We start from the raw sequence: 22,525 nt of genomic DNA on the forward strand, positions 1-22,525 counted from the left end.
ACAGTAGTTAGAGAGTAGTTAGTAGTTGAACATTTGCACGTTGGTTAATATTATTTTGCTCACTTGAAAGACTTAAAAAGGTGATCTTGTAAAGCTTCTGATAATGTGATTTCAAACGCCCATTCAGTAGTACAAAATTCACTTAAATGATAATTCAGTATTTTGTTTTTTGTTTTTTAATTTAAAGAGGTAAACAATGCAAGCCCCGCCTCTTCCGGCGATGACGAGTGGACGCGGAAGTGCCGCCAAATCCGTCATCGTTTTCAAAACATGTAGGGACGTGAACGTTAGACAGGACAGCTGAGAGGTTTAGATTCAGACCGGTTGCTCCTGATCAAAGTGAAAAGATCATTTCCTGAATTACTGTTGGTTATTTGATCAAGCTCGAGAAGGAGCACATATAATGGAAAACATAGCTACGATATCTTACAGCTTTATCAGCTAAATTTAGGTGAGAGTAGAGATCGTTGTAAACTGGATAATACGATACGTTTTTCAATCAGGGGTCCTTTCTTCGGGATGGAGAATGAGGCTGCTTCCACCAAAGGAGAGGGCTTCCTCTCCAGAATGGCCCTTAATGACAACAAGGCTGGAATGGAGGGTCTTAACAGGGACAAGATTAACAAGATCATCATGGAGACGTCCAAGGTAAGCTCAGACAGCTCAAAAGCACTCCTGGTCACCTACACAAATTGGCGTTAATGACTCACCTGTGTAACCAGCAAGAATCTTAACACAGAGTTGTGTAGAAAAGTATAAATAAGGCTCCAGTGTGCTGTGGACAGTATGAAATGTGAGGTCCACTTTTCCAGATTATGTCCAGCTTTGTGTGAAAGTCCCAAGTGCAAAGACATATAGTCCTAAAAAAATAGATGTGCTATTGTAGCTTTTCATTATATCTGCACTACAGAATCTGTAACTCTTTGTTGTCCTCGTCCTGCAGGGATCAAGGTTTTATGAGAATGAGCTAAAGCGAGAGCAGCAGGTGAACCAGCGCATTGAGAAAATGATGCTACAAAAAGCACAGATCACAGAGCAGCAGTTAAAGAAAGCACAAGCACAGGTAAAACATGTCACGGACTTCACTGGGTAAAGTTGGCACCGGTTTCTTCACTTTCCTTAAAGACACATATGCAGACAAATCTGACATTCTGTCAAAGCTAACATTTCAGTCATCACACTACTGAAGTGTTTTTGATCAAATCTCTTTGTGTAGGTGGAGAGGATGGCCACAGAGCTGGAGAGGAGTCGTGATCTAAGCCGTGTGATTGTACATGTGGACATGGACGCTTTCTACGCTGCTGTGGAGATGAGAGATTGTCCTGAGCTGAAGGACAAGCCCATGGCTGTAGGATCCATGAGCATGCTGGTGGGTTAAAATATTATCTGGGAAATAAACACAATTATGACAGAAATTTCATAGACAATTAACACAATATGCTGGTTGTGGTGGTGCATCAGATATTGTTAACAAATTTTGTATTCACATGAGTTCCATCCATTCATCCATTTTCTTCTGATTATCTGGTGTCGCGTCACGGTGGCAACAGGCTAAGCAGGATATTCCAGGCATCTCTCTTCCCACCAACACCTTCTGGCTCCAAATAAGAGTTTTGTATCTGAAATCTATAATATAAAAGTGTCTTATTCAAATCTCACCCTTTCTTTTTCAGTCAACATCTAACTACCACGCCAGGAAGTATGGTGTCCGAGCGGCCATGCCTGGCTTCATCGCAAAGAAACTGTGCCCCAACTTAGTCATTGTTCCGACTAATTTTGATAAATACAGAGCTGTGAGTGATGAGGTAAGAGTGATGCAGAAACATGCACACACATACAAAGAGTATGCTGCTAATACATACATCCCCTATGTGACTTCTTGCTTAATCTAACAGGAGTTCATGAATTTGTATCTCTCTGTTAGATCCGAGAGATTTTTGCAGACTATGACCCTCACTTCCAGCCAGTGAGCCTGGATGAAGCCTATCTGGATTTTACAGACCACCTGGAACAGAGGCAGAGCTGGCCAGAGTCCTCTCGTACACATCGTTTCCGTGCCAGCAGCACCACTACAGGCAGGACTTAATTACACAATATTATAGAATGGTTATACAGCGTGGGCTGTGTGTGTGTGTTTTTATGCAACTTTTGCCACATTTACTGCACACAAGAAGACATGACAGGAAATGTTTCTGTTACATGATAAATTGCAACGTTTCATACTCCAGTAATCCATCTGATTAATGTGTGAAATCATCTGTTTTCTGTAAAGGTGGGGGACAGATTGAGCTTCAGGAAGCAGAGCCAGAGGTGAAAGACCTCTCTCCAGTCCTATTTGAGGACAGCCCGAGCTCTTCTCCCTGCTTGCTGGGCTCTGATGGTGTTGCTGCCACTGCAGGTGGTGGTGCTTTTGAGGTGTTTGGGACATCTGTTGAGGAGGCTGTGAGAGAAATGCGCTTCCGCATTGAGCAGAAGACCATGCTGACTGCCAGTGCAGGTAAGGGGAAGACCACTCTGAAACACCATCCACAGAGCATTTTTCTTTTTAATTTAAGTTCCACAGGAGAATTAAAAAATATACTTAGCTTAAGCTTTCTTCCCTCTCCCTCACCACTTCTGTACTTTTCTAAATAAAAGCTAAAAAAAAAAAGAGTACAGTTGACTCTACTCACTATAACTCTGTCTTCACAATAACAGAACTGCTCAATAATCATAATAAAAGTCAGCAGAGTCTTTTTAGTTGTTAAAAATTATGATCAACATTATGCGTATGTTTTACCAGCTGTTCATTTACAAACACACCTTTCAATTACACTGTTCACTCCCCCAGGAATCGCTCCAAACATGATGCTTGCCAAGGTGTGCAGTGACAAGAACAAGCCCAACGGCCAGTACAGACTCCCCCCCACCAGAGAGGCGGTGATGGACTTTGTCCAGAATCTTCCAGTTCGCAAAGTACAGTACACATTGCTCAAACTAAAACATAAACAGTGCCTTGAGGTGTTGCTATTGAATAATTATGGAAAGATATTTTTGTATTATTAAAGGCTGGTAGGTGTGGTGGGAAGTGACTAATGATGTGCTGCAAATGGGGAAAAGGTGGCTGGAAGAAAATCTTTGTAAATATTTAAAAACAGTGTTTGTGTATTGCTCCAGGTTTCTGGCATAGGGAAGGTTAGTGAGAAGATGCTAAATGCTCTGGGCATCAGTAGCTGTTCTCACCTTGGCCAGCAGATGGCACTGCTGTCATTGTTGTTCTCGGATACATCCCTGCATCACTTCATGCAGGTTTCCCTAGGTCTGGGCTCCTCATATATACCAAGGTAATGTCTCAACTCAGCTGATTGGGGAAAAAAGAGTTCAGAGAGTAGAGATAATAGTCACTATCTTTGCTTCCATATAGGCATGAAGAAAGAAAAAGCATGAGCACAGAAAGGTTGGTTTTTAACTCCGCATGAACAGACACAGACATACCTGAATTGATTCTTTTTTCATCCGTTTCTTAACTGTAACTCCTTTCTCCTTTTTATTTTATTTTTACAGGACATTTAAAGAGCTGAGTAAAGTGGAGGAACAGTTTTCTCTATGCAGGGATCTCTGTGAAGATTTAGCAGAAGACATGAAGAAAGAAGATCTGAAGGTAGTGAATGTCAGAGAGGGTTGCTTTATGCAGTAACACTGTGCACATATTCTGAACACGTAGGTTAGAATGAGAACATTTTTGGCTCTCACAATAAAACATTTGATCCGAGACACACTGTCCTGGTTACATCAACCATGCATTTTATAGCTGCAGCACACTGTGCTCAGCTGGATCTTTGTCTGAAAGAAATAACAAAAGCAAACAAACACAGGGAATATTTGAACAGAAAAGGACAATACTACATAAATGGACTGAGTCCTTGGTTAAAAAAAAGAAAAAAGAAATGCCATCTCATCTTTGGCCACCCTGGAATCACCCTGACTTCAAACTAGATCTCATACAATTACCTCAACCTGTTCATTCCTTTTCGAAATCGATATAGAAAGGATGGGATGGCATAGCACGACCATCACCCCCCTGCCTGGGCCCCGATGTGGCCTTGATAGCAGGAGGAAATGGAGGGCCATTAAGGAGACAGCGGGGGCTACTCTCAGCGCTGGAAATGTCTCCCTGGGAGATGATCACATTACCATGAAAGCGCTTTGTAGCGTGTTTAAAAAATGCATTCTGACAAATCAATCAGTTATATGACAGATTATACAGGTTTACATCTCTCTTCTTTTTCTGTCCCTTCCATAAAGTACCATTGATTATGTCTGCAAAGAAGAGGTTGTTGAAAGAAGACAGAAATAACCTTACCTGTTTTTCCTGACATGAATGCAACTATTTTTCCCATTTTCATGAAGGGTAAAACAGTAACACTGAAACTGAAGAATGTGAACTTTGAGGTGAAAACCAGGGCACTGACGCTGCCGCATGCTGTTGCTACAGTGGATGAGATCTTTGCTGTTGCTAAGGACCTGCTGAAAGTGGAAATAGAAAATGAAAGCCCCCAGCCGCTCAGACTGAGGCTCATGGGTAATTAGATCTAGTAATATAACTGACAAATCAATTAATATAACTAGCTTGAAATAAATCTAAATTATCTGTGGCATGCTGCATGTGGAAATAATAACACAGTTGGCCTTCATTTTGAAGTTTTCTCCAGATAATTTGTTTTTCTGCTCGTAGGTGTGCGAATTTCTGCTTTTGTCAGTCCAGATGATAAAAAGCCCCTGCAGAGGAGCATCATTGGCTTTCTTCAGCCAGGCAAGACAGACTCCAGCGGCTCTGTCCAAGGAATGCATCAAAAACCTGAGAAAGATCATCATGTCCAAACCTGGACCCTTGCCCGTCCTCCCCTAACACAGAAGTGCCAGAAACAAGAGGAAGTTTCCTGGCGGAGCAAGTTGAGGGGGTTAGAGGGAGGCCAGACTAGTGAGGAACCCCAGCAGTCTTTCTTCCAAAGGGCCCATGCCAAGAGATTGCAACTTCAGGCAGCAAATGCAATTCCACAAGAAGAGGGACACAGGGAGAATGACTCTGTGATTGAGTCCATAGGCTCTCATGCTCAAAACTGTGTAGAGTCATCAGCAAAAAATCGCAAGAGCATAGATCTTTTAGAAAATGACTTTGTTTCCTGTGAAGAGGCCCAGGCATCCACATCAGGCTGTGGTGGCACAGTGTCAGAGAGCCTCACCTGTCCGGTGTGTTTCAGGCAGGTGGAGACAACAGATTTGAACGTCTTCAATGGACATATTGACCAGTGTCTCAGCGAATCTTCAAGAAAGCCAAACCAAAGCACTGATCCCAACTCAGAGTTGGATTTGGACTCAGAGAATGACCATAAAGAATGTCAGGTGGCGGAAAAATGGAGGGAGGAGTGTGAGGTTGAAGAGGAGAGGGTAAAGAACAGTGAAGAGTTGGAGCTGAAGAGAATTGATCCTCAAAACCAGCGCAGCTTGAAAAACGATTCTCATCAAAAGGTTGTGTCGATCAATGGTGATGACAAAACCGTGACCTCGCAACAGCCTCAGTCATGTAATGGTAGAGGCCCTGTCCTTATCTGTCCAGTATGTCAGCTGACACAGGACACTGATGACCTCGCTATCTTCAACCACCACGTTGACCTCTGCCTGAACCAGGAGGTCCTACATGAGCTGGGGGGACAGACATCATGTCCTATAAATCCACTTTCAGTTACAAACGGCAAGGCCATAGGTGAGTGTGTGCATTAAATAAGCTTGTTGAACACTTCCTCAGCTAACATATGTGGTCTTTTCATTGTGTTCCAGCATGAATTCTGCATTTTGCCTCTTGTGTGCTTTGAGGTTCGAGGTATGTAGGTGTTCCCTGCATGGATTTTTAGTCTGGCAAGCTATATACCTCTGCTGATGACAGATGCAGTCCTGTTAGTAACGTCCATAAGCTGTGGTCATGCGACTTCTTTGGAGTTAACAGAAAGAATGTCTGTTTGGGAGGATGTCTGTGACCTATGACCTTGTTATTTACTGGCAGTGACATTGTGTGAGGACTTTGTATCGATTCCTACAGAGAAAAGACATCTCATTTCACCCCACGGGGCTTCCTTTGCCCTCCTCTTGGAAATGGCTAAATCACTTTTTCACCTATTCATTTCCTACAATGAACTGCACACTGGTTTCCTCTTAAACAATCCTGCCTCAGAAATTGCACTCTTTATATCCCTGAGGAGGTGCTGCAATTGTGTACCTCCTCAGTGGATGTCATCTTTTTTTTTGTCAGAGATAAAAATTGAGTTCTTTTTTTCTAACCCCATGTTCCTGTTCACAGACAGAGGCCAGCTACTGCTAAGGCAAGGCAGTAAGGGCAAAAGCAAAAGGTGAGATGGCGTTGTTGCTGCACAAAATGTTGACATGTGGTGTCTGTATATACCATGTACTATAGGTAAAGTAGTATAGTAGAATTTCCAATTATGTCAGTAAGGAATGTTTTAATGGATAAAAATTTCATTTTTTTTGTTTTTCATGACTTTTAGACAGAACTCACCATCCTCTCCTCCTTCAAAGAGGGCGAAAGGCATCGCCCCTCACAACACCATCGACAAGTTCTTCAGGTGACAGTCATGCACACATCTTCATCTGCAGGAAATGAAGTACAGGTCTCCCCAGTCCCTCTAACTGCCTTCACAATCATTGCACACAAAGCCATATTCAAATTTTCTCTTTAAAAAGCTCTATTTGGAATTAAGATTGCTGCTGTAAGAAACTAATATGTTTTTTATTTGTTTTTAATAAGCCATACATGAAATGAAAGATGACAAACACAAATGCATTGTTTTAATTCTGGCAAATTAATAGAGATTTCTGATCGCCTTGTTGTCAGTCAGTGCCAGTTACATGTTAATTGCCTATTGAAGATAAACCAAGTGTTTTTATTAGGCTAAATGGAGCATTAGGGTATTTATTAAATCCTAGTTTCTAGTGTTTTTTTTCTCTTATTTATCTTCTAGTTATTTTGTTCAGATATGTTAACCTGTACTGTTGCTTTACAATGATAATATTGTGTGCTTTATATATAATGAAGATAAGAGAATCCTTCTATCATGTGAATCAAAGTTGCAATAAATTAATATTTTCTTATTTCACCATTGATTTCCATCCATTCTCTGTTTATATGAAAGGGTTGTCTTACTGAAGAAATTTTGAGGTGTTTGAGTGGAGCACTGCTGCTTTGTGTCTTGAAACAGCTAAAACACATTTTATGAAAAAAAAAAAAAAAAACAACAACAAAAAAAAACAACAACACATGATTCAGGTGAAGTAGTGCCGCATCAGGTTGTGTGAACATGGAACATTGCAGAAAAAGAGTATGTGTGGCAAGGCAAACCTCCCCAGACAAGTTAAACTACTATTAGAGCCTTATGTTAATCCTTTGTAAATACTGCACTGTGTTCGTAGGAATTAAAGTTGAAAAAAAAAACACTAAGTATATCATCACGTTACCCAAGGCACGATATAAATGAAGCTATGCTTATGCCATCTATTAGTCATGTAACAGGTTGAAGTGTAGGCCTATCATAATAAATATATTCTGTTACTATCAGCAGCCTTTCAGGGGTGTGAACTAGTAAAGCAAACATGGACCAGCCCTCTAACATTAAGAAAATAGGAGTACACTTCCATTTCAAGGATTGCTGTTGGCTGTTTGCAGACAGGAAGCACACGAAGCTGAGGGAAACAGGTTTTTTTCCCCCATCTTTCTTCTGTGTGATCCCTTTCCTCAGGAATTTGGTTTGTTTTGCCTTCAGCGCACACATTAGACTATCAATTACATTAGACCAATCCCACCTTTGTTATACAAAGAGCTTCCCAATGGAGAGAAGAGCTGTGGCCTTGAGGGCGATGATCAAGAAGCACCATCCTAAGAAGGAGAATCTTGACCCTCGAACGTGGATGAGAGAGGAGACTCTGAGAGGCTTTGCTGACTTCATACGGAACAAGCACTCGGACAAAGACACAGACACCAGCTTTGACACCAAAGAGATGTGTAAGTACACAAGGACAACAACACCAGAAAGGTGGAAAATAATGAATAGACTGTGGTTTTACAGAACAGAAAAAGCATAGAATAATATGGAGCAAAATTTCCTCTTTAGAAACGGAACCCTTGAGTTTACACTGTTAAGGCTAGAGTTAATCATTAGTTATTTATTGTGGTTGAATGACTGTATGGTCGTAGCATGGTAGTTTCTTTCCAAGGAATGCACTGTTATTTGCACAAGGCTGAAACCAATTCCACAGCACACAAACCAGAAACACACTTGTCTCAGTTTAACTTACATTATGTTCCTGTTGAGGTTTTGGACCCAAATGCCATAGTAAATGCTTCACAGCATCTAAGCTTAGTACATGCTGTTATGTATATTAAAGAACAGTATACAGTATATATGTAAATAACCATGTGTAAAACCCTCCTACCTTCTGTGTTGTTAAGTACTTGATGCAGAGAAGCAGTTTATGGAAGCAGCTAAGAGGAATGATGTGGAGACCATGAAGACTCTTGGAAAAGGGCTGAACGCCAATGCTAAGAACGTGGTGGGTCTAAAGAGACAAACTCTCTCTCTGCGTCTTGTTACGCTGCATTGTGTGGAGAAACCTTTGCCAAGTGAATAATATACTGATTCAATTGTTTACCCCAGCATAACAGGACTGCCCTTCACTATGCAGTAGCCGGCAAAAACATAGAAGCTGTTCAGCTTCTTCTACAGCGCAGGGTCAAGGTGGACCAAAAGGACAAGGTGAGAGAGAGGGTATCAAACCACAGACACACAGAACAGTGACAGTGGCTTATGCAATCATTTTAAGTAACCACAGCTTTCCATTTGGTGCTCTGTGTCTGACAGTACGGTGTGACACCCATTCATTTGGCTGCCTGGTTTGGCAGTTTGGAGATCCTGAAATTATTAGTGCAGGCTGGTGCTGAACAGAAGGTTGAGAACGAGGTAAGGACGCAGGAAGAGTTTAGTTCTGCTGATTCTCATTAACACACAGAGAAAAAACACCCAGAAATTGGGCCATTTTTCTTTTTCTTTTGCTCTTCCTCAGGCACTTGTTGATTAATTCTCATTATCCTGGATTTTGCATCTAACATTTGTATGCTCATCTTGTTTCTCAAGTATTGTGGATACTTAGAGGGCTTGTTTAAACTGAAAATGTTTCCTAAATTATAACTTGCTTTTTTCTACCTCAGGAAGGACAGAATATTATGCATTGTGCTGCTATCAATAACCACACTGAAATTGTCGAGTATATTGTTAATGACCTACAGATGCAAGAACTAGACAAAGATGACAAGGTATCAACTTGACACTAATTTTTCATAAAGAAATGGTATCATTCACTTTTTTAGGACCAACGTACGTGCAGTAAATATGGTCGTTTGTGCCTCTATTCTCATATTTCAGTCAGGGCACCGGGCATTTGCACTGGCAGCAGAGCACGGGTCTGTTGAAATGTTAGAGATGTTGATGGAGCCGTACAAAATGGCCACCATGAAACCCAACAAGGTATGTGTATGCACTTATTTGGTATGATTTCTTTATATTTCTATTTTTTTGGTGCATCCATTTACAGTATGTGTCTGTTTATGCTCACATGTGGCTGAGTGCACATTTCTGTGTCGCACCTGCAAAAGAAAAGCTCAAAGTCAAATGCTCTTTGATGCTGGTTGTTTCCCTCCCTCCCTTCTGTCAGAGCGGGGACACGCCCCTGCACTTAGCTGCCAGGAACGGCCACTTGGATGCTGTCCAGCTGCTGCTGCAGAGCTTTGATACTCGGGATGAAGTCAATATGGTAGACAATCAGCGTAAACATTCTCTCCATCATAGTTTGGTTTGTGACAGTGTGACAGTGTGTGCTCAGTGGCTAATTCACTGCTGGACAGTGGCTTCACTTTGGATTAATAAAGATGTATCAAACATGTACTAGTTACAGTTACATAACATGGTAAACTGTGTTCTGGTAATGCTAGAACTAGCATATGTAGTTCGATGACTAGCATATGTAGTTCATAATTACTTGTTAAAAAGTCTTAGAAAATTATAAAGAAAGACTCCCCAGCATAAACCAATATGAAAGTAATTTGTTGCCTATTAATTTTACTGATGTCCAGCAAAGTTCCTTCAGTGTAAGAAAAAGACTTCTTTATTTCTAAATTCTGGTTACAGGTCTAAACACATTATTAGATTTTGTGAGTTTACCCAGTCATTTTCAATTCAGTTCAATTCAATTTTATTTACATAGCGCCGAATAACAACAAAAGTTATCTCAAGGCACTTTTCATATAGAGCAGGTCTAGACTGTACTCTTTATATTATGATATTTACAGAGAGATAGACCTAACAAATCCCACCATGAGCAAGCACTAGGCAACAGTGGCAAAGAAAAACTTCCTTTTAAGAGGGAAAAAAATGTGGTCTACCCAAAAAGAATTTTCTGCTTCTGTTGAGATTACCCAGCACGACTATAATTTATTGATAGATCATCTGTATTGCAGGATGGTGAAACAGCTCTGTATCAAGCTGCAGACAACGGACAAGAAGAGTGTGTCCTGGCCCTGCTGGAGGCTGGCTGTGACCCCAACATCCCCACAACGGTACAATAAGGCGCTTCGCTGACTCATATAATTCATACCCTGCTCTAGTGTCTTGCTGTTAATGATACGGTGACATAAAATGTATTAGCAGGGTTAATCTGTAGGGCTACATCAGAATATTAGTTAAAAGAAATTATATATTAAACAGCTGAGCTCCCTCTCTTGTAGGACAAATGCAGCGCTCTCCATCCAGTTTCAGAAAGAGGAGACACATCTCTTGTCCAAATCCTCTTAGAGTACAAAGCCAATACTGACTTTCAGAATCAGGTAAGCAAACGCAAGCTAGGTGGCAGCAGTACACTTTTTCAGTTAAAGTTTTCAGCCGTGCTTCTGACACACTTGCCTGGATGCTTATCATTGTAAATTTACACATTTTCACGTAAATTAACAGTTCACTTTTTGGGCTAGTGTTGTGTGACAGGATATTTTTGCTCTTAGCACCTAGAGGCTCCTCTCCACCTGGCAGTGAAGAACAGTCACATCCCTGTCATCCGTTCTCTGTTGGATGCTGGCTGCAACATTAATGTCACTGATAAGGTACAACCACCTTGCTAACACAGTAAAGTAAGGTGTCAGCCAACGTATAGAAACATTAAAGTAAGGAATGCTACATTGTGCTGTCTTGTGCTGCGAATTGTTAGAGGTCCCAGACTGCTATACACCTTGCTGCAGAGTTGGCTAAAATAGAAGTTGTGGACATGCTTCTTAAAGCTGGGCTGGATCTGGCACTCCGGGATAGGGTAAGAATCCTAACCAAAAAATTCTAAACCTGAACCAGTGTAGATGCCATAGAAATTAAATTTTGCCCTTGTATGTGTAGATATACTCTTTCTACAGGACTTAAGCTGGATCAAAATCTCATAGACCATCTCAAGGGCAAAACATTGAATATGACTTATTTAAGGAATAACAAAAATCCTAAATCTTATTCCTCATAATTCTAAATTCCGTATTTTGTTTTGTTGTTGTATGTGTTGGACTTGGAGTAGCAGGGTAAAACGGCTCTGGGTGTGGCAGCCAGAGCAAACGAGGTGATTATTGTGGACATGATCATCAAAGCAGAGAGATACTACGCCTGGAGGCAGGTGAGAGATGGTGAACCTGTTAAATACTTGTAAGTTGAAGCCTTGAAAATCAATAATTACATTCATCACAAATGATTCATTTCCTAACGTCACATTCTAGATTAGCTGAAGCTCCTCTAATGCTATTAAGGCATCTGTGATAAAAAATGACTCGCATCCCAAAATATTTGACAGCCAATTTAGCATCAGTGTAATTAAGGGTACACCTGATTCCCTTCCCTTCTTGATTTTCAAAATGTTTTACTGTGGCATTCATATAGCTAATCATGTGTGTGAGTGTCTCTCCAATAATCTCTTCCCATGCCCCCTGTGCTCTCTGTGGCTCGTGGCCTTTATCAGTCTGCTGATGTGATTTAATTGTCCTTTCAGGCCAACCCCGAACTTCACGAAGGCGTTCACAGTGAGCATCCGCTAACGTTTAAACTTGACCACCGCTATGAGACCAGGCAATACCGTTCGAAGGCCTGGCGCCTGGCGTACGAGCTCCTGAGACCAGGAGACTGGAAAAGACTGGCAGAACACTGGGAGTTCACTAAGGAGCAAGTGTCTGCCATCGAGGAGCAGTGGACAGGTGCCACAACTCACACCGAGTAGACAGGCTTTTGACTGTGCTTTTGGCATCTCGCTGAAATACTGTAACATCAACCTCCCGTAGCCAAAATGTTTAAGAGATTCAGATCCCTGAACTTAAGAGGAAAGCTTAGCTATGAAATTAATATCCTTAGCTAACTTTATTTTTTCCAAACAAACAGATTTTATTTTTTCTATATTATCTTCTGATGCATGAGGCAACATTTAGGTTATTTTTACTAGGTGAATTGTTTTCCCGACTGTACCATGCTGTGGTTTGTCCACAGGTCAGAAAAGCTACCAAGAGCACGGAAACAGGATGTTCCTGATCTGGCTCCATGGAGAGGGGTTGGCTCGGAGGAACCCTCTGGGAGAACTCTACCAGAGACTCAACCTCATAGGGAACAAGAAAGCTGCAAGTACATTCACTTAACTTTTTTCTCCACCAAAAAGTATACTAAGGAATATATGAATGTTTACTTGTGTTACCCTGGGGTTGTTGGCCAAAATATTATTACAGAAATCTCTGTAATATTTGTCTTACAGGTATGATTCAGATGGAGGCAAAAAGTAAAAAGACCTGCAGCATCTCATGATTGCAACTACAACAAAATGAACTCCATGTTTAGATCATTCTAAACTACTGATCCATGAGGAAAGTTAGCATTAAAATAATTTATTTTAAAAAGAAAATTGTGCATCAGATTATTAACATATGGCTTTGCTTTAGTAAAGTGAACAACCTGTGGTGTTGGACGGTCAGTCAGTAGAAATCATCAGTAGCACAATATTTACAATATGTGGTTATACACATTACAGTACACCCCCAGCTGTGCATAATTTAAAGTAAAAAATTTTCATAGACATAAATGTCCATTTTGTGATTCTTAACTGTCCAGCTGCTAATAATTAAATAACAATTAAAAACATTTACATGTACAGTTCTAAACACCTGTGTCTACTTTCCTGAGGAAAAATTCTACTGCTCAGGAAATTGTTCATTTCATATTCATGAAAATGATCACTTCAAATGTAGAGAGCGAGGGCTGAATCATTCCAAGATGTAAAAAATAAAGTGGACTTGAAACTAATGCCATGGTAACTATTTCTACGATTGTTGCATAGGATGCGTTAAATGTTGAATCTACACTAGGTGAGCAATACTGTCTGAGAGATGTGTGTGTGTCATCAGTCAACTACTTTGATGGAGTGTACATGGCATGTGCTGGTTTGTGTTTTGGAGGAGCCTCTCCCTCCGCTGGAGCTGTGGCCCTGTTGGGAGGAGCGAGGAAACTTAGCAGCCGTGGCCTGACCGATGGTGAGCTGAGAGAATCAAAGGGAAACAAAAGCAATTTTTCATGTTGTTTGTCAGGGTCACATGACTGAAGGCACATGCATAATAAAATGCAGCAGTGATGCATACTTTCCCATACCTGTGTAACAGGATGATGGCGTTCAACTATCACAGAGCTCATGGGTGGAGCCACACCCAACACCTGGAGGTTGCTACGTGCAGCCTTACTCACTTCAGGTCGTGCAGTGACACGAGCCGTTACAGTCTTTGAGGGTTTTTGCTGACTGGCTGTGACGACGCGGCCACTCACCTGAAACAATTAACACTCGTTAGATGATATAATTCAGTCACATTTACATGCAGCTGCTGTGAAGGTGAACGGCAGCCCATGTACCAGGGCCTATCTACAGTACATGTCTACTGCTAACCTGTTTGTGGGAACTTGCAGTGCCCCCAAGTGGGAGTGTGCTGTGCACCACTGTAGTGGGAGGGATAACTTCTGCCCTGGACATGGGAACACCAGAGCCCACCTGAGGAAAAGGGAATCAGTAAAAACAAGAACAAGAACACAAGAACAGAATTTAGAGCCACAGTGCAGCAAACAAAGAGATTTACTAAAGCAAAAAACAGCAAAACACTACTGTATAAATGCTTCTGTTTTAGTGGCATGCACATGAGTGTAAGCTGAGTGTATAGCCAAAGATTTTTTGCCATATAAGATAACATAGAAAGTCTAAAAGGAACAATCAAATTATGCAAATACAACAGCATATATAAAATTCAATTTCAGACACGATGAAAGACTAGATTATGGATTGACTGCTCCAATCAGATATTTGAGAAGAAACTGAACTATGGCATAGGTGAACTACAGTCTTTAAACAAATGTGCTGTCTGTTTTCATTAGAAATTGTCAGAGTCTCACCACATCCTCTGCTTCACTGTGGGAGGGAGGATCCGGGCGGTCAAAATGGACTGGGCTGAACCGTGTGGAGGAGATGGGATATGGTTGAAGTTGAGCCATCGTAGCAGAGGCAGGCTCTTCCTGGGAAGACAGAGGATCTGTAGAAAGAAAAAGATAATATAAAACTGAGTCACTCTGGCACAATATATTCTTGTCACATACAGTTACAGAAAACCGCTCTGAGTGAAGCTGAATGTTGCACAAATGTTCTGAATCTCTTAATAGGAAATCTTGATGTCTGGCACCCTGGGAATGACAAGCCCACACATCTGATATTTCCTCTTGGCTACACAATTTCACTTTGTAGCTGTCAATACTAATAATTAAAAACTGGCAATGTTAGATGTGATCAAGTGAATATCTTCACTGTCTCTTGCTTGTTTGAAGATATGTTAATTAAAGTATATGTAACAGAGAAGCCAGTGCCAACTACACCCCCCTGCTTTGCCAAATTAAAAAGCTGGCTGATCATTAATAATGCATAACTCATTGTACTGTCATTTAAATGCTTTGTGAGCTCAAACACTGTTGACCTGTTGTGCCTCTTTTTGGTACAGATACTCCAACAGACAAAGTGTTGTTGTCTAATCCCAGGTTATGTTTGTCTGTTCAAATATTCTGTATTGTCCCAAAGCCCCTACACTAATAGTTACAGCTTTGACATGTTACTAAATAACAGTAATTATATGATTTAATAAATGTTACAAAGAACTGTAGAATCTTTCCAGCCAATCTTTCAGTGCCACATCAAGGTTACAACCTGTAAAAAGTGCCCCTGAGACAGCTCATCCCCTGACTCATCACTCCATTAGATGAGTCACTGAACAACTTCAAGAAAAGAACATAGATCCCTGTCCAGTCCACCCATTCATAAATCTACACAAGTGTCATTAGCACAAAGCTGCACTCTGTTGGAGTGTGTTAAATCAATACAGCACAGAGACAAAGTTGGCAGTGTATTTAGAGCAGGGGACTCTTGTGATGAGGAACTTTAAACGTGCTAGTAGTTTATTCTCTAAAAATAGGTTTGTCTGGTAATTCTGTTACTGACCACCATGTTGATCGTGAACTGGAGGTTGCTCTGGCTGTCCCTCTGTGGTGTGGAACATGCTGAGGGCCTCCATGTTGAGAGCACATACGCCCCTCATGAAGGCTTTCTTCATAGATTCCTCATAGCGCTCACGCTCCAGTCGAAGCCTCTGAATCTCTGCTTGAGCCTTCTCTATAGCCTCACAGTGCTGCAGAGACAGGTAGCAGAGGACAGAGAGAATCATTATTAGTTTTTGTATAATACTGATGGCAAACACCTGGTGCTGCTTGTTTTCTTGCTTTGGTTCTTTGGCCTTTGTGTTGCACCCTCTATATACACCTGTAACACCGTCAGTAACACAGCAATGCAGCATCGCCACACACACACACACACACGTTTCATACACAGGTCCTTCACCCGCTTATTTACCTCTGCCAACTTGGCCTCATACTCTGTGGACAGACGAGCGCAGACCTCTTCAGCCCTCGTGCGGCAAGCCCGCTCCACTTTGACCTTCCAGTGTTTCTGGATCAGAGAGTGCCACGCTAACCACACCTTCCTCTTCAGCTGCAGATTGTAGTGCTGCCGAGCTACCTGAGCAGCATGAGCCTGGCGGGGAACCACAAGACCATGAAAATATTCACAAGGAAATAATTACACCCATAATTCACTCTTGTGCAGGTGCAGTACATTTTCTCGTGGTGCACCTTCTGTGTCATGGTTTAGACAGAAATATGAGTCACCTAGTCAAAGAAATGGCAAAAACAGCAAATGTTTTTTAAAGCAAAACTTTCATTGATATTCTATGTGCATGATGGTATGAGTAAACGTGGCATATGCATGTTCACTTTGTAGTGACATAGTAATGTATAGGTTAGTAATACATGCAGAGACTGATCATTTGCATAGACAAACATTATGCTATGCGATAAAAACTGACACAAAACAGAGAGCAAAGCCTAAAGATATAAAGAGAGATCTTACGTGTGATGCTCTTGGTGTTCTTATCCAACACAAGCAAACAAATATTTTATCCTACTTTTTACTTTCATATCATGTTCATGCAGAGCAACAGTAGGCTTTTCTTCTCTGAGCCAGTTGACTAAACTAGGAAGCATCTGTGTGCATTTTCTTAGTGTAGAAGGAGAGAAGGAGTTGAAAACTTTAAATCAGACAAAGACAAATAATAAGCAACCAACCATAATGTGGCTAGTTGGATTAGTGACCATGCTGTGTAGAGGATTGTGTAAATATGTTCCTTGCATTAAAAATGCTATGAGAAGAGAGCAAAAGAGGAATCCCATGAAGACACCCACTGCCCCTAGAAATACCACTGCAAAGAGACCTGTAGGAAACACCACAATGTCAACTGTGTACCTCCTCTTTGGCCTCAGTATGCTGAAGTCTCCACTGGGTAAAGGCCCTCATCTTTTCAAGCTTTTCTTTTTGTCTGTCCAACACCTGGCTCAGGTTCACAATCACCTGACGGGAGGGGGACACATCACACAACAAGCTCATCAGGCCAAAAAGCAGACATGGTGTTCCTCATCTTTATTGCTCAATTGCTAAATGCATGAAACATGAAAGACAGAATATGCAAGTGAGAAAAAGATAGAGGTATGGGGCTAAGACACGGATCAAGCTCACCCAGTCCGACTTAAACCTCACAAAAACGAAAAAGAAGTGATAAGTGAAAGGAATGGAAATGGTAGTTAATCCAACCAACCACATTATGTGCTGGAGAAAGCAAATAAATATGCATGTAGTCACCTCATCTTTTCTCTGGTTGGAAGTCTCGTAGGTGTGTAGCAACCCCTTCATGCTGTCCAGCTCTGACCTCAGGCCAGCTGCCTGGGCTGCATACCTCTCCTTCTCTTTCCTCATCTCCAGCTTGTGTTGCTCCACGAAGGCCAGCCTCCACTTCCGTAGCTCCATCAGCACATTTGACTAATTAGGGAACAGAGGGTGGGACTGTCACAGTGTGTTCTTTACACTATTTTAGTAAACATGGACAAATGTACACAGACCTTAAGCTGTTTTCAAATTGGAAGAGCAGATGTACCGGAGGGTTTGTCACTGATGGCAAGCGCAAACTATACGAACCTGGCAGATTTTTTTTTTTTTTTTTTTTTTTTATCTCTGGCTTTGTTTTGTTGGATCAGTTTCTGGAGATATATTCCAATGCCCTGGCATAGGATATTATTTACAAAAGTTACAAAAGATTCTCTTCCTGCAGCAACAGAGGTAATACTTCCAAACCAATTCTGAAGTTTCAACATCCTCCACTACAGCCTGTAGTTCTCTGCTGCCTCTTCATCAAAGACTTTTATCAGCACTGCTTAGCAGGTGATTGGCTGTCATCTGCCCTCCATGAATGAGCTGTACAATATCAGGGAGAAAAGGGCAGGAAGGACACCCACCTCGTCTAAAATCACTCTACTGAGAGACACAATTAAAAGGTCACTGGCTCCATGAAGAGTAGAGCTGTCATCCAATTCAAAGAGACTCAAACACCTTACATTCCCTTTGTAATCTTTGACCTCTTCCTCACCACAGCCTATATAAATGCTCCACAGTATTTCTTGCATTTAATTCATCTCATTCTAACTTTCTCGATACATGAGTATGGGAGATTTCAATATGAACATTATATGCTGCTTTAATTCACTAACATACATTGTAATTATTGCATGCAGCATTAGTGAGTTAAACAGTAAAATGCATTTTTTACAACATCATGCAATATTTTAGGTTTTGTATATGAACCTCTACAACACTAAAATCTATATGCCAGAGACAGCATAATTTAATTATTTGCTTTCTAGATTGCTCTTCAAAGACTTGATTAATGCTCTACCACAGAATTTGACCACACACAAAAATTATGATTAAAATACCTGCATTCACAGTAAATGAGCAATTCAGTTTCAATCACTTCAATTTACCATGAATAAACCTGCCAGCTCGGCCTTGTTTTGCTGTGAACTGCTGAAGTTCAAAATACATCACTGCTATATTATGCATTATGTGTGTTAAAGAAGTTGTTATTCAGCCATGTCAGAGCCTTATATAAACTGCAAAGCCATGCCACATTATTTATGGTCAGCTCTCAAGTAGAGAGCGAACAGTTTTACAGGATGATGAAGCAGACAAACCTTCAGTTTGTTGCTCCATGTGTCCAGAATGTTCTCCATCTTGCTTATGTTCTCCTCTGAGATAAACATCTCTGTCACAGCAGACTCGAGGGGGTCTGGGCTGTGCGGCCTGGACCTCTCAGACGTCACCTGCAACCTGTCAAAGGGAGCGTCTGAGAGCGCTGACACCCTGCCAGATGACCGGCCTGCTATCTCCTCAGCTGGAAGGCAAAGAAAAAAACAGAATATCACTGCAAAATGAAGCAGCAGTGCAGCTTCTGAGCTTATTTGATCTTATGAGAAGTTAACATGCAATTAGATCTCACGCCATTTTGTTTCTTTGTAATTTTAGTTCATTTTACCATGAGAGGCTCTTGAGTGTGTGGCAGGCTCAATAATCAAGGGGGAGGGCAGCGGTGATCTCACACTCCTGCTAGAATGCCTCCCATCTCTGGCTTCAGTGGCAGTATCTGATGGAAGTTGAGAGAGATGAGGGAGGGAAGTCAGTGAGAGAGGCACAATGATGAATAGATAGAAAGGAAATGTTGCTAAAATTGGACATAGAAAAAGAGGGTAAATATTAAAGATAAACGCAAAATGTTGGGAAACAAAAGAGAGTTCAAGAACAGAAAAGGTGATGGCCAGAGTTCTGAATAAGACGAGTACGGTCCTCATCCAGGAATGCATTTTATGTCAATATCTTAATTAAATACTGCAGGGGGAAGAGCCTGCACTCCTAAGAGCAGTACAGGCAGAGAGCCAGGAGATCATTACCAATCAGCCCGTCTGCTTTCTACATCCCTGTGCACTACTCCATGACAGTTAAAGCACTAAACCTGCAGTGAGAGCTGCAGCTGGAGCTAGAGCTGCTGGGGAGGGGGTGGGACTGATGGACTGTTTAAGATGTGGGTATTGTAGGGGAAAGAGATAGGGGGTACAATCTGACAGACTGATATCATATGCATCTTGACTAGAATGGTTTACAAGCTGAAAATATGAAGCTGATAAACAGACACTACATTTTTTTCACAATGCCAAATCTTTTTTGACAGCTGATCATTTGATGGGGGCAGTGTCTGGAAGGGCTCAAGTTGTGTTTCTGTCAGAAAGGCTTAATGAAATATGTGTGCATGAATGTGGCTTGCACATTCATGCACACACAGGATACCTGCTGGGCGCTGTAATTTTGTGTCGTCTTTTCTCTGGGAACCCCGACCCTCTGCAGACAGACGTGAGGTGCTCAACCGCTGCCAGTGAGCGCTGGTGAGTGTCTCAAGCTTCGGGGTGACCACAGCATAACGGAGGAGCTCCTCATACTCATCCTGTTAATCCATAGAACGTTTTTTCAAAAATGCAATCAAATGTCTATTAAAAAATCAGCTTTCTTCTTTACAAGCTTTTTCTTGTTTTTTACAGGATCCCAGTTTAACAATATTATTGAAATCACTTACTGGGAAGTGAGAACTATAGTACATGTTTGAGTGACAATCCAATGCCTGCTGAAAATTTTGTCAGAGAAACCCTCTTACTTCAATTTACTTACCATACTTACAATAGTCATACATTTAGTCTTACAGTGTATTGGGCTATTCCAACAGACATTTTGGGTGCATTTGTCTTTGTTTTCGCTTGCAAGCAAGTGGTTTGGATAATTGATTGAAACTGGGTGTAAGTTTAAACCTCGTTTGATTGTCTGATTGCATGTGCTACTTGCCCTTCACAGTGAAAATGTACTACACAATCTAAGCAATGTGACTGGCGCATAAAAGAACATAAATTGTGAGTGTGCATGTGTGTGCGTTTTTTTTAATCACCTGAAGCTCAGAGGACACAGAGCTGCCCCGATCTGAGTCCTTGGGCAGAACAGGACTGTTTGGTTCCTCTTCGTCTGAGGACATCTAGACAAAAATTTGGATGATAAGGGACACATGCTAATTTTAATCAACAGTATATAACAGACTGTCTTTTGTACAAGGTCACTTAAGACTAAACTCTGTAACTAGTTTCAAAATAACAGGTTACTGTACAGAACATACATTTGGGACTAAACTACAAACAAAGCATTGTAGTTAAGTAATAAAGCTTTAACGTTGTCAGAGAGGTTCTTTTTAGAAACTTTATTCTGCTGGGTCTGTTGTGGCCTAGATGTGAAAAAAAAGCAGTGAAATCTTCCATTTTTGCTTTGAACAAAATAAAAGTTTCACAAATCTGAAAATGTGATTTAAGGAGTATGTAGCTTCTCTGATATAATGTTAGATTTAACAAGTTTAAGTGAAGTGATTTTTGACCTGGACCAGGTCTGATGTGGTCTAGATGTAAAAAGAAAAACATCAGCGAATATCCCTCTTTTGCTTTCATAAATAAATAATATTTGAAAGTGGGTTTTAAGACAGTAAGAATATAAAGAAGCGGTCGCTCAGTTTTACAAGTTTCCCCTTGACTGCAGAATCGGAAGCTAACTTCAGTGTAACACATTTTACAGAATATCCACATAATGTAACTACATATACATAACAAGTCGTACACTATGTATAAACGACCGACAAAACAGAACAATAATACACGCGACTGTAACTTTTCCTCAAATTAGCAGTGTCTCGTAGCGGTACAAACATAGTTTGATACGTAGGTCGTGGCTAACGTTAAATCTGCAGAAACTAAAACACACGTTTGCTTCGTGGCTGCTACAAATCGCGAAGACACTAAAATCTTAGAAGCAAGTACTTGTATACTGTTTAACAACTAATAAACAAGCTGCTTTCTGATATTTTTACCTGTTTGTACATTATCTGCCACACTTCTCCGTTTCCCAAGTTATTATTCGTCAGTTGGAAAACGCTGTCTTTGCCGTTTCAAACCGACCTACTGCTCAACAACAGGCTCTCTGATTGGCTTCTGTTTCTGAAGCCTCCTGCTACGACGTCTCTGATTGGGTGAAACATTTCCATAACAACCGTAAGCGGAACAACGCCAAGCTCACCAGCTGCTCCCACCCATGCTGCCACTATAATTCAAGAAAAACCGCTCTACACAAGCTTTTGTCTATGATTTTGTCCAGTCGGCTCGTTTTCTCCACGTTTATTTAGACAGCTAGTAGCAGCACAGTACAGTGGCTGAGTATCGTGATAATCTTCAGGCTCAATGAGTCATATGAGGAGGACTGTATTATTGGTAGAGTGGCCTGAGTACACACGATAAGCCACCTACTTACCTCAACTACTTCATATTACTTAGCACACTGAGAATTATTTCTCAACAGATCCTATGTTTACATATCAGTATATAAAAGGGCATAATGTTAGTTTATGGTTTGCCCATCTCATTAAAATTACAACAATGGACGTTGGTCTGCTTCTGTGATAGGCAAATCAAATGTGTCCATTTAAAGAGCAGAGTTTTCAGAGTGTGTTTCATCAGTAGACTGAATGCATAGAGATTAGCTGATTAAATTCAGTGTTGATGATTAAATCCAGGCAAACTTACCTGTGTAAGGAAGGTGTAAGTCCTTGGGGAATACCACCACCCTGTGAACCTCCCTGTGGTCATTTCTCTGTTGTCCACACAGGCAAATACAGGCCAGACAATAGTTCACAATCTGAATTTCAGCAGTGTCTCAACCCCCTGAAGACCGTGTGCTTAACAGTATTAAGACACATATGTGGGTTAGGCCTAACGACTTGGCAGTCCCAGGCCTGGACAGACTCCAGAGAGAGGAGACATATGGTCCCTCTCAGCCGTGGCAGAGCTGCAAGCAGTACTGTTGGACTGGGGCCTCCTAGCCACCTGGCTGG

At 41.2% G+C, this 22,525-nt stretch overlaps 3 protein-coding genes across 5 annotated transcripts; 2 read left to right on the forward strand and 1 right to left on the reverse strand.

Annotated features, from left to right (window-relative positions):
• Positions 1 to 257: 257 nt before the first annotated feature.
• polk (polymerase (DNA directed) kappa) lies at positions 258 to 7,148 on the forward strand. Of its 2 annotated transcripts, XM_018668990.2 has the most exons (14): positions 258 to 648; positions 944 to 1,063; positions 1,217 to 1,369; positions 1,674 to 1,805; positions 1,925 to 2,075; positions 2,273 to 2,497; positions 2,831 to 2,955; positions 3,157 to 3,323; positions 3,404 to 3,436; positions 3,544 to 3,640; positions 4,390 to 4,561; positions 4,715 to 5,743; positions 6,335 to 6,383; positions 6,540 to 7,148. In XM_018668990.2, the coding sequence occupies exons 1-14, from the start codon at positions 520 to 522 to the stop codon at positions 6,619 to 6,621; spliced, it is 2,664 nt and encodes an 887-aa protein (XP_018524506.1). In that variant the 5' UTR covers positions 258 to 519; the 3' UTR covers positions 6,622 to 7,148. The 2 variants fall into 2 exon arrangements, with proteins under 2 accessions (XP_018524506.1, XP_050931308.1); XM_051075351.1 differs by lacking the exons at positions 6,335 to 6,383; positions 6,540 to 7,148 and adding an exon at positions 5,818 to 6,327.
• A 554-nt stretch (positions 7,149 to 7,702) lies between these two features.
• Positions 7,703 to 13,005, forward strand: ankdd1b (ankyrin repeat and death domain containing 1B). The gene is made up of 15 exons (XM_018669719.2): positions 7,703 to 8,050; positions 8,498 to 8,598; positions 8,703 to 8,801; positions 8,907 to 9,005; positions 9,254 to 9,358; positions 9,468 to 9,569; positions 9,757 to 9,855; positions 10,559 to 10,657; positions 10,826 to 10,924; positions 11,096 to 11,194; positions 11,299 to 11,397; positions 11,647 to 11,742; positions 12,112 to 12,313; positions 12,600 to 12,731; positions 12,859 to 13,005. The coding sequence occupies exons 1-15, from the start codon at positions 7,876 to 7,878 to the stop codon at positions 12,906 to 12,908; spliced, it is 1,656 nt and encodes a 551-aa protein (XP_018525235.1). The 5' UTR covers positions 7,703 to 7,875; the 3' UTR covers positions 12,909 to 13,005.
• On the reverse strand, positions 12,973 to 21,603 carry poc5 (POC5 centriolar protein homolog (Chlamydomonas)). Of its 2 annotated transcripts, XM_018669718.2 has the most exons (13): positions 21,509 to 21,603; positions 20,549 to 20,632; positions 19,903 to 20,056; positions 19,097 to 19,204; positions 18,756 to 18,955; positions 17,371 to 17,547; positions 16,978 to 17,082; positions 16,030 to 16,209; positions 15,622 to 15,808; positions 14,532 to 14,668; positions 14,035 to 14,136; positions 13,746 to 13,916; positions 12,973 to 13,635 (listed from the first exon to the last, which is right to left on the reverse strand). In XM_018669718.2, the coding sequence occupies exons 1-13, from the start codon at positions 21,518 to 21,520 to the stop codon at positions 13,501 to 13,503; spliced, it is 1,752 nt and encodes a 583-aa protein (XP_018525234.1). In that variant the 5' UTR covers positions 21,521 to 21,603; the 3' UTR covers positions 12,973 to 13,500. The 2 variants fall into 2 exon arrangements, with proteins under 2 accessions (XP_018525234.1, XP_050931221.1); XM_051075264.1 differs by lacking the exon at positions 16,978 to 17,082.
• Positions 21,604 to 22,525: the final 922 nt, after the last annotated feature.

This window comes from Lates calcarifer, linkage group LG13 (genome assembly GCF_001640805.2).
Source record: "Lates calcarifer isolate ASB-BC8 linkage group LG13, TLL_Latcal_v3, whole genome shotgun sequence".
NCBI lineage: Eukaryota > Metazoa > Chordata > Actinopteri > Centropomidae > Lates > Lates calcarifer.